The sequence below is a fragment of the Ursus americanus genome, chromosome 13 (assembly GCF_024610735.1).
Source record: "Ursus americanus isolate L20-20 chromosome 13, mUrsAme1.1.p, whole genome shotgun sequence".
Taxonomy (NCBI): domain Eukaryota; kingdom Metazoa; phylum Chordata; class Mammalia; order Carnivora; family Ursidae; genus Ursus; species Ursus americanus.
Genome location: NC_142139.1, coordinates 56,203,858 through 56,218,639, shown reverse-complemented (window position 1 = coordinate 56,218,639; position 14,782 = coordinate 56,203,858). Strand labels below are relative to the sequence as shown.

The following is a 14,782-nucleotide window of genomic DNA, read 5'->3' as shown; positions in this document are numbered from 1 at the left end:
GCCAGGGAAGAGTGTCACAAGTTCGGTAAAAGCTGCAGGCTCATTGGAAGATTAGAAGGACCGGGATGGCTGTGAGCTGTGGGGCTGTGGGAAGGGGAAGGTGGAATTGGGATTGGGTCCTGGCTAGGCAGTCAACAAGCATCTCTTCCAGGTGTCACCCAGACCAGCCAGTGCTCCTTCTGCATACCCACCGCTAAGCTCATTGCACCTGGAGAACATACTCGAATTAGCTATATCTCTCCTTAGTAGATTATAAGTGGACTGGCCTGTGGCTTATTGAGCTTTGTAGCACTCCCACACCCCACTGCCTGCCCCAGACCCCTAGCAGTGTGGCCAGCACAGAAGCCATACTTAAAAAAATAAACAAACTAAAAGGGCATGGCATGAGATCTGGTGAATTCCTACTAAAAACTTTGAATTCATTAGTGTTGGTCAGTTAAATGCATTATTTTTGAAAATATTTTGAAAATATTTGAAAATGTTCACAGAGAGTTTTGAGTAAATGCATTGACACAAACAACCTACAAATTACACATTATGATTTCTGTACTTCGGTAACTTTTCAAAATGGGAAAGGATGGGAGTGAGATGGGGGAGGGAGGAATGAGTTTGCTAACTGAAATCCCTGCATTAAGATAAAAATCTCTGCCTCTGTACCTGTGAAGGTCTCTAAGGGAACTAGTTACAGTTTTGGAACAGTTGCTGTGTTTCTAGCCCAAAGAACCTACCGACATTATTAAAATATAATAGAACAGCAGTGTCCCATTCTCTTTATTCTCGCTAGCACAAGGTGTTTGCAAGTAAAAAACCAAAGTAGCCAGCCTTTGTTTGAAAACAGTTTTAGAGTTCTGCATTTTAAAACCCAGTTTGATCTCCCATTTGTTACATTCTCCCTCATGAAAAAAGAAATATAGTATATTTACTACGCACACTTACCGGAACCTACCCCATACTCTGTCCTGTCTCTCATTCTCCCCCAAGCTATTTAGTCAGGCATCGGCTCTGGTACAGGCATCAGGGAGTCAGAGAGGAGTGACCCCAGATACTGTCCTCAGGATGCTCAGTGCAGTGTCTGCCCAGAGGGGTAGCTCGTGTATTTTCAGACTCAAGTCCCTGCAAAAGGACCCAGTGCTGAAAATCCCTTGTAATTATTTCCGGTGGTGGGAGGGCAGTCAATAATGTCTTAAACAAAACCAAAAACAAGGTAGGTCTTTTAAATGCTATAATAAAAATCAACTTGAGAAGCATAATTTCAGCAAAGGATGCTTTATACATTATGCTGACAATTCTTGTTTATCAAGCTGAGTGTTATGTAAGTGTGTTATGTACATTTGATCATGAATCCTTATCATTGTCCTGTACTTGGTGTTCTTGGCCAAAAACACACAGCCAATGAGGGTGGCTAGATCCCGGATCCTGGGCCAGTCTACCTACAACCTGAGGCCATACTCTTAACAACCATTCTGTATTGAATAGGTCAGCTTTACAACTTCCCTGTTCAAAGGAAACCACAAGTTAGCCAAGTAAAGAAAACATTTACAAAGTCATAACAGGGTATGTGTCATGCTGTTGCAGCCCGTGCTATCTCCCTTAGACCACAATTCCTGCTGGTGGAAAAATGTGTTGGCCTTCCTGGAGCAGGAAGGCACTCGAGTCCACGGGGGAGAATGGAAGTCTACAGCACTAAGAAAACTCTTTGTCTTTCCCACTGAAGCTACGTATGGTCTGAAGCTAATTTATCACCTCTGAATTATTTACCTCTTCAGTTTCATTGTCTACAGAATTGGAATAATTATTTCTGCCTTTGGAGAGAGATTCATTTATTCAGTAACTTATTGCCGGGGACAACTTCAGACACTGCAGATGCCAAGATGAATGAGGCAGACAGAACGGTTAGTGTGGTACACATCCCAAGGATAGACATAAACACTAGTGGAACAGAATAGAGTTTAGAAGTAGACTCACTGCTTTTGACAAGAAGGAAAAATAATCCATTGACAAAATGAGAGTCTTTTTTAGAAATGGTGCTGAAACAACTGGATATCCATGTGGGGGAAAAATGAACCTCAGACCTTACCTCATGCGGTACATATACACACAGCAAATACCGGAATGGATCAGTGTAAACATGGCGCACAAGGGAACTTTTGGTGATGATGGAAACGTTCCATATTTTGTTTATTGTGGTAGTTACATAGTTATATGCATTTGTGAGTACCCACTAAAATGTATACCTAAAATTGGTACATTTTATTGTTTGTAAATTATACCACAGTAAAGTTGATCTTAAAAAAGAAATCCTATCCTGTCACTCCTTTGCTTAAAATTTTCTAGTGAACGTTAGGTAAAATCCAAACTCCTTACTCTCCTGCGAAGTCCTAGGTGATCTGGACGTGTCTACTCCTCTGACCATCTTACAGTGCCCCATCTGCTTTTGTTGTTCTTTCTGGAATGCTCTTCTCCCAGATCTAGGTGGCTGATTCTTAAAGAGCCTGCAGCTCAGGGGCCTTGGTGAAGTTCCCACCTCCTCAGTGAAGTTCTCCCTGATTGCCTAACTCAGCACTTGAGTACCTCATGGTGTGTTTTCCGCAGCATGCATCATTAGCTGAAGTTCTTATTTACGTGGTATTTATTTATTGTCTGTTTTTCCCCATGAGAATATAATATCCACATAACAGGGAAGGTCTGTCTTGTCTACTCTTCTATCTCTACAATATGCAGGCAGACCTACAATAATGTCTGCCTAATAGTTGACATCCAGTAATTATTAAAAAATTAATATAATAAAGTAATAAAAAGGGTAAGGAATTCAGATTCTCTAACGGAGACAGTGCAGAAACACTGAAGGTTGCTAAGTAAAGAAATGGCACCACAGACTTCGGGTTGCAGAACGGTTGTAGGGACTGGATTGGGATCCGGGGTAAGACTGAAGGCAGGCAGGTCATACAGAAGGCGACTGCACCATTTCTGGTAAGGAAAAGATAGGGAGGCTAAACTGAGGCTTACTCAGAGGATGCAAGGGATGGAACAGTCCAAGCAATATTTAAGAGATGGAATCAGCAACCTGTAGCTACGTTCTGAGGGGCCAAGGGTCATAGTGGAAATGAGGATTCTATCCATGCATACCTGAGCTAATGGTGGTGCCCTGAACTGATAGAAGGGATGTGGGAAATGTAGCATAGTTAGCAGATGACTTTGGCTTGGGAATGTTAATTTTGAGTTACCTGCAAAACATCCTGCTAAAGCTGTTCAGTGGACAGTTGGTAATACCAGTCAGAAATGCAGGAAGGAGTCAGGACTGAGGACATGGACTTGAGAGTTATTAAATAAAGGCATGGAAATGGAACTTCAGTAAGAGCTGAGGGTAAAAAGAGAAGAGGGCCAGTGATGAAACTCTAGGGGTTAACTGCCGTAAGGACTGGAAAGAAGAAGAGGAACCAGTAAAGAATAATGAAAGCAGTTAGGAGGAGCAGAGTGTGGAAGCCAGGGAAGGAGCTTTGCTCACAAGTTAATAGTGGCAATTGCCACAGAGATCTGGCAAGAGAAAGACTGAAAACTTGGCAACTTGGAGTGACTGGTGACTTGAGCAAGAGCGGTTTCAGTAAAGAGCAGGCAAAATACAGAATGTAGTCGTTTGAGGAGTGAGTGGCGGGGGTGGGGGAGGGAGTTAGGATAAGACAGAGAATTCTTTCCAAAAGGTGGGAAAGTAAGAATTCATGCCTGCACAACCTAGTAGGAGAAAGCTGTCTTTTGAGAAAGGTAAGGATACCACTGGGTTGAAGTGCTTGATTCAAAAGCTTAAGGCATCTTGGGAAAAGGATAGTGAACGGACTCAGCACTGATACACAGATTGCCAGATGTCCCCGAGGGCCTGGCTGGGGTCTGAGATGGTTCCTTTAGTTTGGCAGTAATGCCATGGTTGTATGATTTTCTCCAGTAGGTGCTCCAGCCTCCTGGGTGCAGAGCCAGGATGACAAGTGATCGGCTTGATCCCAGTTGTATACTGGCAGAGTAGTTGTGGCAGAAGGACAGGGGGTGAGGATATCGGGGATTGTGGTCCACGTGATTCGACTGAGACAGGTGTGGAGCATGCGGGTCAGGGTGGGGAGGGGCGCGGAGATAGAGACTGAGGAAACTAGAAGGACTACAAAGTTCAGTGAGGGGAGTAAGAAATCTGGAAGGACGGTTGGGTGCAGTTAAAGATGGCAGAACTTCAGAACTACTTAGAACTTCAGAATTTAGAATGTGGAGAGATGAAAGGTCCAGGGTGTGGTGACGTAATTCATGGATGAAATGGAGGCTAAAGATATAGATGAAGGTTAGATCTTTGGACATAAGCAGCGCAGCCACCATAATGTGACCCAATTCATACTGATGTTCCCCTGCCTCCAGGAGATGGATGAAGACTGAAACCAGGGAATTCAGTGAGTGATCACAAGTTGGTAGATAACAATTAAATGGAGCAGAGAGAACTAGATGGTATGAAGCTCAAAGGAGCACGGGCAGTTGCCTGAATGTGGGCAAGGCATATCTAGAAGCCGTAATGGGGAGTGAGGAGGATGCCGGACGGATTCCGGTGGAGCCCTTCCAAATGCTGGCAGCACCCAAGCTGGGACCAATGAAATCAACTGGAAGGAAAGAGAAGAGGATAAGAAGGACCCCAGGTGAACAGTCAGGTCATCCACCATAGAAACAGGTGATGTGGTAGAAGGAGACCTTATCATGCTAAATGAAGGAAGCCTGAATTGGTTTGGGAACTCTCTGAAGTCATGTGATATAAATTTAACATGCAAAATATATATTTGTTCCTACTAAGAGCTGTATGTTTCAATAGCAAAAATAACAAAATTACACTGTTAGGATTGCTGTGAAAAATATAATTTAACATTCGGAACATCTTCTAATTTGTGTGTTTAAAAATTATATAGGTGTGTATTTTAGCTGGGTTTCTAACATTTTATAAATCTTGTTGTTAAAGTATGAATGCTAATATTTATGTGTGTGTGGATTTTTTATTTTTAACAGGTTCTTAATCAAGAATCAGCTCTATGGATCCAGGACAGGTTTGTCCCATGGCCTGCTCTAAACGGCGTGTTTTCCGATAGAAGATTCCATTGGCAAACCATCTCTGTTGCCTTATAGAGCAAGCAAAGAAGATGGATCGATTGAAGAACCATCTGCCTGTGTGCTTTCTACCTACTGTGCCCTTTTTAATTCTAGTATCCACTCTAGCGACTGCTAAGAGTGTGACTAATAGCACTTTAAATGGCACTGACGTGGTCTTGGGCTCTGTGCCTGTAATCATTGCCAGAACTGACCATATCATAGTCAAGGAAGGGAACAGTGCCTTGATTAATTGTAGTGTTTATGGCATCCCTGATCCACAATTCAAGTGGTATAATTCCATTGGCAAGCTGCTGAAAGAAGACGAGAAGGAGCGAGGAGGAGGTAGGCTTTCAAGTTGTGTCAAATGTCATAAAATATAAACACAGACTCTGGAAGCCACACTGGGAATGTTAGTTGCTCTTATTCAAGTCATTTAAAGATCTCATTCTGTCTTCTTTGCTAAGGCAAGAGAGAGAAATATATATCCGTAAGAGTCGAAGCAGTAATTAATTCATAGTTTTCACTCTTTCGACTCAGAAGACAAAGGGCAAACATAAAAGTCTCTTAAAAGGCCTCTTAGAATGTTGTAGTATAATGCATATAAAATGTTACAGGGACGAATGTAAAGTGGATTTTCCATTAGTATACATTCCATTTATAAGGGAGTTTTATTTTGTTTCATGGAGCTGGCTCCAGTGAACAATATAGCAGTTGTTTATAGTTAAATGTCAGTTTAATTCATTGACTGTGGATTTAAGGACCGCACTTCTTAAAGGAAGTCTCTGTGCAAGGTTGCCAGCCACCGACTAGAGATGGTTCTGTGCTCCTGAAGACCTGGCTGAAGTTTCTAGATTGTCTGTTGCAGCTGAGGCCAAGAGAGGGAGGATTCAATAGCAAGAAATAACATGTGGCAATAGGGGAATGTTTGGTTTTTAATGAGTGCATTTCTGGCCAGAAAAATGTGAATCATCTACCTAAGCACCAAGCTTGCTTCAGGAAATTCTCCAGCCAGAGAGAGGATTGGCTGGGTCATTGTGAATCAGTACATTTCTCGTTTTAGATGGGAGAGGTACTTGTCTGGAAACCCAAGCCTGCTCTCGTTGGCCTGAAGGAGTTAACGTGCTTTCTGAAGCCTTTACTGTGTGAAGTAGGGCGCTGGGGGTGGGGGGGTAAAAAGACCATTGTTCCTGAAGTAGCAGCTTATTAGTTTCTGTCACCTTTCATTCATATTGTGCTTCCCATCCCATAGCCCTTTGACCATGAGTAATCTCCAGACAGTTTCTGCTCCAAGAAAACCTACATTTTTAATCTCTTTCCCTCATTTCATCTTACGTACTCTGAAAAAGAGTAGAGGCTAATGCCTTATGTTTCCTCAGGAGCTGAGTGAATGGAGTTTTCTTGCAATTACATACTTCTGGTTCCCAGCTGTGTTCCTCATGGTTGAGGCCATTAACAGTCCAGCTACCTGGGATGTGGGGTTTCCTTGTAGTGCTCTTATTACATTGCTTTTGGTTAGCCATTCAAGGATGTACAATATGACAAAGCTTCTTCCCTTAATGAAAATACCGTATGTTACATATCACATGTGTGTCTGTCGGCTTAACCTGGGAGAGTGGAACTCTTTCCCCACCAAGTAAAATTATGGGGCCATAGAATTTTTAAATTGGAAGGGACTTAGAGACAGTGTCATCCAGATCCCTCTTTTACCCACATTTCCCCCAAGGTCCTACTGTTACTAAGTGGCTATGACTAGAGCCTTCACTACTGATGCTAAGAAGAGGAGATACCACCTCCCCTTAGCCCAGAATTGGTTTCCATTCCTCCTGTTCCTTCCTCCCAGACCATAAGTCAAAAGGAAGTGATATCATACTTGTAAAGGGGGCAGTAACCATGGCAACATATACACTCTCAAGTCCCTGTGCTTCATCAGATCTCTCCACAGGCTGGGCCACTGACAGGAATAACAAGGTCACTGAAGTGAGGGGAGCAAAGACTCCAGACCTGAATCTACCTTTCACGTGGACACTGAAGCACAGGTTATGCCCGGTGCCCTGGGGCTGGGGCACTGAACCCCTGAGTCTTAGGGAGGAGGAAGACTGTGGGAACCTTATAGTGCTGGGGCCTGAATTTCAGGTGCGGCATTTTGTGTGCAGTCCTGAAGTAGTACCTTTCGGCTTCAAAGAGATCACCTGTTGCCTCCATTGAAAAGTCCTTCTAGCTATTCACTCTGTTGGGCCAGCACATGCTGCACCTTGCCTTCTCTGTGTCCTGGGAGGCTGGGCTGGAGGGAAGCCACACGGCTCGGTTTCCCTTTGTCCTGCAGGTGCTCAGGTGGCCCTATGGTAGCAGCCCGTCCCGGGACCCCGGAAGCAGGCGTAGCCACCAAAAGCCTTTGGTGCAGACGGCTCCTCCATCAGAAGGCCGCGCTCGAGTCATGGTGCAGCCAGCAGATAAGCCAGTTCACTGTTTTTAAATCTCATAAGGAGGATAAACTGCCAATTTTTAAAAAGAACTCATGATACTAGTACCTGATGTTCCAGCTCAGCTTTTGTGTTACGATGTATAATAATAGTAACCTCGGAACATAAGTAACGCAGGGTAATAAACAAAACACTGCACCTAACAATGAAGCAAGACATAAGAAATAGTAGAAATGAGACTCCTCATCATGAAATAGAACTTTAGCACTCAAGTGGCCTATTAGAGGACCCATAAGTCTTTAACTCCTCCTTTCTGACGGGAAAAATGCCCATATTATAACGATGGACAAAAATTTCAGTTTTCAGGCTGATAGTCTACAAGTTTAAATGGAGCAGTGTTTCATTTATAACTCAACAAAGAGGTAATTGAATATAGTATGAAAAATGATGCTAATATCCCAGAGTGTTACCTAGATACAATAGACTACTGTTAAAATCAAACTAACAAAATTAATGCAATTTTCATTAACAATCCCTACCATTGATTGAGCTCCCATACCAACTTACAGATATTATTTCTAATCCTTACAATAAGTGTGACGGGTGGATGTTACTAAGCCTTGTGCATACAGATGAGGAACCAGGTGAATAGAGAGGATATTACACAACCAGAGTGTGGCCAAGCAAGTGTGTATTCTCCCTCTCCCTGACCAGCATCTGCTCACCCTTCAGGTCTTGGTAGGTGAAAACCACTGAAGAGCATCAAACCCAGATGGGGCGAATGAGAGCAGCCTTCCTGGATGGAAAGTGCGTGGTGATCACCCACATGACAGTCACAGACGGTGTTAGGATGTGTGCTGCCTCGTGTACCACGGCACGTGCACACGTGCACACGCACACACATTACCAGAATCCAGGAGCACACCACCATTAGCATGGAAAGGAACAATTTCATTTCTCGGCAACGCTGAAGAAGTGAGATCGCTATTATTCATGCCACCGCTGCCAGTCCCAGAAAGAGTGGGGCTATTTCCTGTCACTGGCAGGAGCGGCAGCGCTTTGCTTTGCTTCCCTGGTGCTTGTAACTTCTAGTCCGCAGGATCAGGGGAGGCTAATGTGTCATCTATTTCTGGAGGAGGACAGGGTTTTTTTTTTTTATTGGTAGTTCACCAAAGGACGTGTTGGGGGTGGTCCACCAACCACATGACAGAAATAACTCAGAATTTGAGTAACATGCATAACCACAAATGGCCACAGACTGCACTGTTTTCAATTTTTCTTCTGCTAGAGGTAAATAGAAATAGATAGTTTTCAGAAGGTATTATGAAAAAAGTCCCAGTTATTTCAGGTACGAATTACCCACGGTATTTTTTGCCGTGCCTTCTTGCTGTGACGTTAAGCCAGGTAAATGCACATTAGCACCTTTATCAGATGATAAGTAACAAGAATTTCCAGAAAGTCAGCTGGCATAGGCCTTGGTAAACACGTCTGGCTTGTTGGCGATCACGTTTGAAATTCTTCCTTCAAGTTAGGTTTGAGACTGTCCTGTGGGTTTGTCTCTATACCCTTGCCTCATTCTTTCACCAAAAATAATTAAGAACGATAGAACGATCTTTGAAAGTAAATATGCACAGAGTAAACTGAGCTGAACTGCACAGAGTTCACAATTGTCACAGCTGGAATTCATGGTTATAAATTCTGCATTTACTTCACGTCACTCTACTGTTTTTATTTCCACTTTTTAAATTTTTTGAATAGACTATGAAATGCTTATTAACTGCTTCTGCAAGGGACAACACGCTGTGCCAGCCCGGTTTGCGTATGACCTCTCTACTTCCTACATGGAGAAGGAGGTCCATTCCCACCTTAAAGGTAAATTATCCTTTGCCTCTAAGATCAGCAAGAAGTAGTGCATTAACTTCTGAAAATATGACGCTGAATTCTTCTTTTAGTAGATTGAATATTTGAGATGAAAAATCAGTTTATCGAAGGCCTAAAACAGATTGATGTAATTACACATATATTGTGGGAAATTCAGAAGCATCACACAAGAGCCTTTCTTTGAGCAAGTGCCTCAACTTCCCTGAGCCACAGTTTTTGTATCTATAAAAGAGAGACAATCCTTTTTCACTAGCAGGTGGGGCTGAGAGTCTTGAATAAACTATTGTGTATGAAATGTTTTGGGTAGTTATCTGGAACGCACCAAGCTGTCCGTCAAGAGCAGCTGCTGTCACTGTTATTGGTAATACTGTCCTCTGTTGTCACAGTTGTAGATTCCAAGTGCTTAAATCTCAGTGTCATAATCCAGTGTGTTTTGAAAAGACAGGAAATAATTTTCTGGGTAATTTCTTATTCTCTAGCCCGCTTTCATTTATGTCCCTTAAAAGTTATTGGAAATTTCAAAACAATGTTGTGACTGCTATGATAGCAGGTTTGGAACCCTCTCCTCCATCAGAGGCTTCCTCTTGCCCCAACATCACGCGTGGATACAAAGGGCCCATTGATATCCAATAACGCTTCTATCTCTGAGAAGGCAGTAGATGTGGATGTTACTAAGCATATCGTGCACAAGATAAACTTCACTTTTGCCTAACCCAGTGGGGGGTTGTTTTCCACCCAGAGGCCATTTGGCAAAGTCTAGAGATATTTTTTTGGTTGTCATAACTTGGGGGAGGAGGGAAAGGAAGGGAGCATGATGCTACTGGCATCTGGTGGGCAGAAGGAAGGAATGCTGCTAAGTGGCCTAGAATGCACAGGTAGACCCCTACAGAGAATTATTGGGCACAAAATGTCAGTGGTGTCAAAGTTGAGAAACCCCGATCTAACCTAAAGATGCCCTCCTCAGCGATCTAAAGGATCATTCCAAAGTAGGTCTTCAGATCAGCTGTTTGAACTCATTATATATTTTTCCATAAAAGTGGTTTAATTTATTTTGGTTCACTGAGCCATATCAAGGGCCAACCTGATAACTAACAACCATTGATAGTTTTTCTTTAATGAGGTGTGCTCTGTTTGGGAGATGAGTTCAGAATGCTCTAGTCTTAGCTGTGAAAAGACCACCCTTCCAGATCCATATCAGATAAGGATGACAGCTGAGATTCCCCACATGGAAGTTATTTATATGAACCCAGTGTAGGGTGCTCTTGTCTTGGAAAACCACCTGCAGCTCTTCTCAGAAAAGACCATTGCTAGCCTCCATGGAATTACATGCTTGGCACTTTTTTTAAAAATTAAGATCACCAGATCAAATTAGCTAGAGGGTCAGATGTTTCCTTTGCCAGGAAATGCAAAGACAGGAGGTCCTCTTCAGATATTATTTATACCTTTAAGCAGAGCTTAACTGCAGGCTCTGAACAGCATAGCCTTCCACCCCCACCTTCCTGCGCTGAAAGCTGAGCTAAGCCCGTATTATCCCAGGCCACCTTTGCTCCTCATGATGTAGGGAATAGCTTATTAGAGCTGCCCTAGTACACTCTGAAGAGGTCTCCTGGGAGGATTGGGGTGGGGTGGGGGGGCACAAGAACGCTCGCAGCCTGCAGTGTTGATAACCAGAGTCTTTGCAGTGGCTTCAAGGAGCTGTCGTCTACTGCAGAAGCCCTGTAACAGGCGCAGCCATGCAGTGCTAAATTTGTTTTCAATTATGTTTTGTAAAAAGACGTGGATCCTTTCTCTTCAGTGGTCTATATTTCCCATATTGGACAAGAAGTGCCACGTTTATAGGCACCTACCTACATGTGCATTTTGGTCTTATTTAAAGAGTGTCGATTCAACGTCATACTCATTCGAGTGAACCTGGTACTCCATTTATGTGCGCATAAACATTTCTTAACGTTTCTTCATAAAAATGTTTAAAAATGGTCTCAAGAAAGTGACCTACTTATTTTGGCCAGTTGAACCCTCCTCCTTAAAAAGCATGGGCATGGAAGGCTCAAGAACCTCAGTATCTAAATGGGATTGTGAACAGAGCTTTAATCTTTTCATACCACTTAGTGGGGGACAGACAAACCGTACATCAGCTTGTTTCCACATTCACAGAAAGATATCGCCAAAGAAAAAGAAATCCTTATCGTCTAATAAGTAATTCGGGGGGAAATTCTAAGAGCTTAGTATTTGGGCAGAATTGTTAACGTCTAATGCTCCATGATCCTCAGGAAAAGCTGGAGAAATTTAGGATTGTAGTGGACATGGTGTTTGAAGGAAGCTGTAACCACAGTATCTTTGTAGGTTGTGCTCTCACTTGATTTGTAATTCTTTAGTTCCAGAGGTGTATCGATGCTGCTCGCTTCTCTACAGCAATAATTTCGTCAGAAGTCGTATGAGCCATAGCTCTGATCTGGTACCATACAGTGGCTAGACACTGAGCCACAGTAACTTCTAGAGGTTTGACCACAGCCATGTGATGCCGTTGATCTGCTTCTCTCGTTACTGGACGGTCTACCTGACACTGTCCTAGTAACATGATATTGTATTTTCTGCAGCGACTTCCCCCTGCATGTGTGTGTGCCCCACAGTGAGCACAGTGGTACCAGGTCAACCGCCTTCCTGGCTTGGGACCGAAGTTACGGCTTCTCCCAGGGAATGTTGGCAGGGGAGGAAAGCTCTGGAACTATGTCCCTAGGAGAAAAACTATCTTGAAAAGGAGATTTTTTGTTGTTGTTGTTACCTTGATTTTCTTACATTCATTAATATTTTTCCAGTCAATTTAGGCTTGTCTGATTTGAAGAATTTCAAGAAATCTAAAAGTGGGTCATAGATTGCATTCATTCTGAATTTTGACAGTTGCCTCTGTATCAACCTCCCAAAGGTTTTACCAGCCCGACTCCCACCTGCAGTGTGTGCGAGCATCCCTTTCCCCATTCTCACAGCAGCGTGTCTACTCAGCGCCTCCCTGCTTTTCCTGGCACTCTGAAAGCTTAAAAAGTTACCTTTTTAAAAATTACTTTAATCTCTTTGAATTCTTCTGTAATGTAATCATTAGTGATTTTTCTAGTTAGACACTATTTCTGTTTCTTTTTTCTGTGACCTGTCTGTTCGTATCTTTTCCCCATTTTTTTTCTTTTGGGTTTTTTGTTTTGATTTATAGGAGTTCTTTATGTTTTACACTTATTAAGCATTGTCAGATATTCTAGAGTTTTCCCCCACTCTGTCATTTGCATTTAATTTTACTTACTATGACATATTTTATAGTGTAAAAACTTCTAATTGCAGAGAAATCTGATCCATCAATGTTTTCCTTTAGTTTCTGGAATTCCTGAGATGCTTAAAAAGGCCTTCCTATCCCCAGTTTGTAAAAATGTTTTTATAGCCTCTATTAATTTTATACTTTTAATTTACATTTTATACTATTAATTTACATATTCAGAATACTTGGAATTTATTTTTATGTATTACATAAAATAGGAGTGTAACTTTATTTTCTTTTAAATGAATAGTCGATTATCCCAATATTCTTTCCCTGCTGATTTGAAATATCTTCCTTATTTAAAATTCCCATGCTTACTGGCATCTGCTTCTGGGCTTTCTGATTTTCTTCACTGGTTTAATTGGGGGTCAGAGAAGGCTTTCTCGGGGAGCGTGATGAGACATGAAGTGGTGTCTAACCTGAGCTAAGAATGTGTAAGGTAAAGGGCTTGGAGTGGGAAGGGAAAAGAGCTTTCCACGCAGAGAGGAAGCATGTGGGAAGATCCTGTGGCAGCTCTAAGAAATGAAATAAGGCTGGCTTGTCAGGGGGAAGTCCTGAAAGGTGAGGGGTTCCTGTTCTCCCACAGAATAAATACGAAGCTTTTAAACATTTGACCCTGCATTCCTCTCAGCCCTGTCTCTACCCTAGCCCTTCTCTTGGTGTTAGATACCGTTTGCTGCTTCATCGCCTGCAGCAGCACTGTCTGGCTTCCCTCTTTTGCTCAGATGCTCCAGGCATCCCCTTCCTGCCTGCACCACCCAGCCTGCCCTCACCCTGGCCCAGTACCCCACGCCTCTCTAAGGAGCTGGTGCTCCACCCCATTGCCTTGGGCCAGCGCCTTTGCCAAGTGATCCACAGTTGTTTGTAGCAGCCCTCCTTGGGCTGGATGGTTTTCTCAGTCGACGATCTTGTCTTACTCATCTCTGTATTTGCATAGTCTAGCGTGGAACCTGATGCAAAGGCAATTTACTCAATAATATTTGTTGACTAAATGCGTGAACAAGATTAAAAAAAGATCACTGCCCTTCTAAAAATGTCAGCTTTTTTTTTTGTGCCGCATAATATACACACCGCAGTACAGCTGAGAAATAACATCTGTTAGCTTTTCTCTTTGCAAAGGAGAGAGTGTCACCACTACTTCTGTTCGCACGTGGCAGATTTTCACATGTGGTTCTTGTGCCTGGAGTTTCTTGGGGAGACTGTGACAGATTCCTGGGCAAACTCTGGTCACCAGTAGAGCAGACTTCAGCAGCCCTTTTACTGCATGTGGCAATATTTTAGCGTGAAGCCTTCAGGGGAGGGTCCCCTTACAGGACCACAGCCTGACGAGAGGAGGTGGGGGAAGGGCTTTCCCAGGGATGAGCTCCCATCTGAGCACAGCGCAGGACATGAATAAGTGAACCACCCTCAAGGGCGTTAGAGAAGCATTTTGCACATCATCTTTGGTAATATATTCAGAAAGTCATGGTTAAACATCCGCCTCTTTCTTTCCTCCAAAGTCATTGCATGTAGAACTGACTTGGCATCAGCTGCTGACATTTTAAGTTTTTATTTGTGCTGAAGTGTTGCAGCTTAATGAAAATTCAACACATAACTTTGACATTCCCACTCAATTACCATCTTAAATACACGAGAACACCACTCCATGTATAGCCCTGATGGTTTCCTGTGACAGGCATTGTGGGTTACTTTTGTTTTTTTAACTAAAGTTAAAGCTAGAGTCAGGACCCTTCCAGAGTGAGTCTCAGGGCAAGTATTTATAGACTGAGGGGAATGGCAGTGTGCAGCAGAGAGAATGTTCTCAGGATGATCCGAGCTGCTGGGTTCCATATGGAGATTCTTTGTGAGCCCGGGCCCAACGATGTGGGAGGACCCTCAAAGTGCAATTTGTGCCATCTTCCTAGTTTTCAGGGGTGCAAATGGTGGGAGAACATGCAGAAAGCTTTATTTCCCACTAATCAAAGGTCAAGCTGAGACTGAGAGGAAATCTGTAGAGTCTTAGTATCAGTCTTTACAAAAAAAATGATACAGACGTACATCACCTTTGAGGTTGGAATCTTCGCTTTTCTGACAC

At 43.0% G+C, this 14,782-nt stretch overlaps 1 protein-coding gene across 1 annotated transcript in view; it reads left to right on the top strand.

Annotated features, from left to right (window-relative positions):
* The window catches only part of MFAP3L (microfibril associated protein 3 like), a 38,685-nt gene that overhangs the window by 15,690 nt on the left and 8,213 nt on the right, over positions 1 to 14,782 (top strand). Inside the window, exon 2 of the mRNA XM_045799435.2 lies at positions 5,026 to 5,448. Coding sequence (XP_045655391.1) covers positions 5,157 to 5,448 — 292 coding nt within the window. The 5' untranslated portion in view covers positions 5,026 to 5,156. The remainder of the gene's footprint in view (positions 1 to 5,025; positions 5,449 to 14,782) is intronic.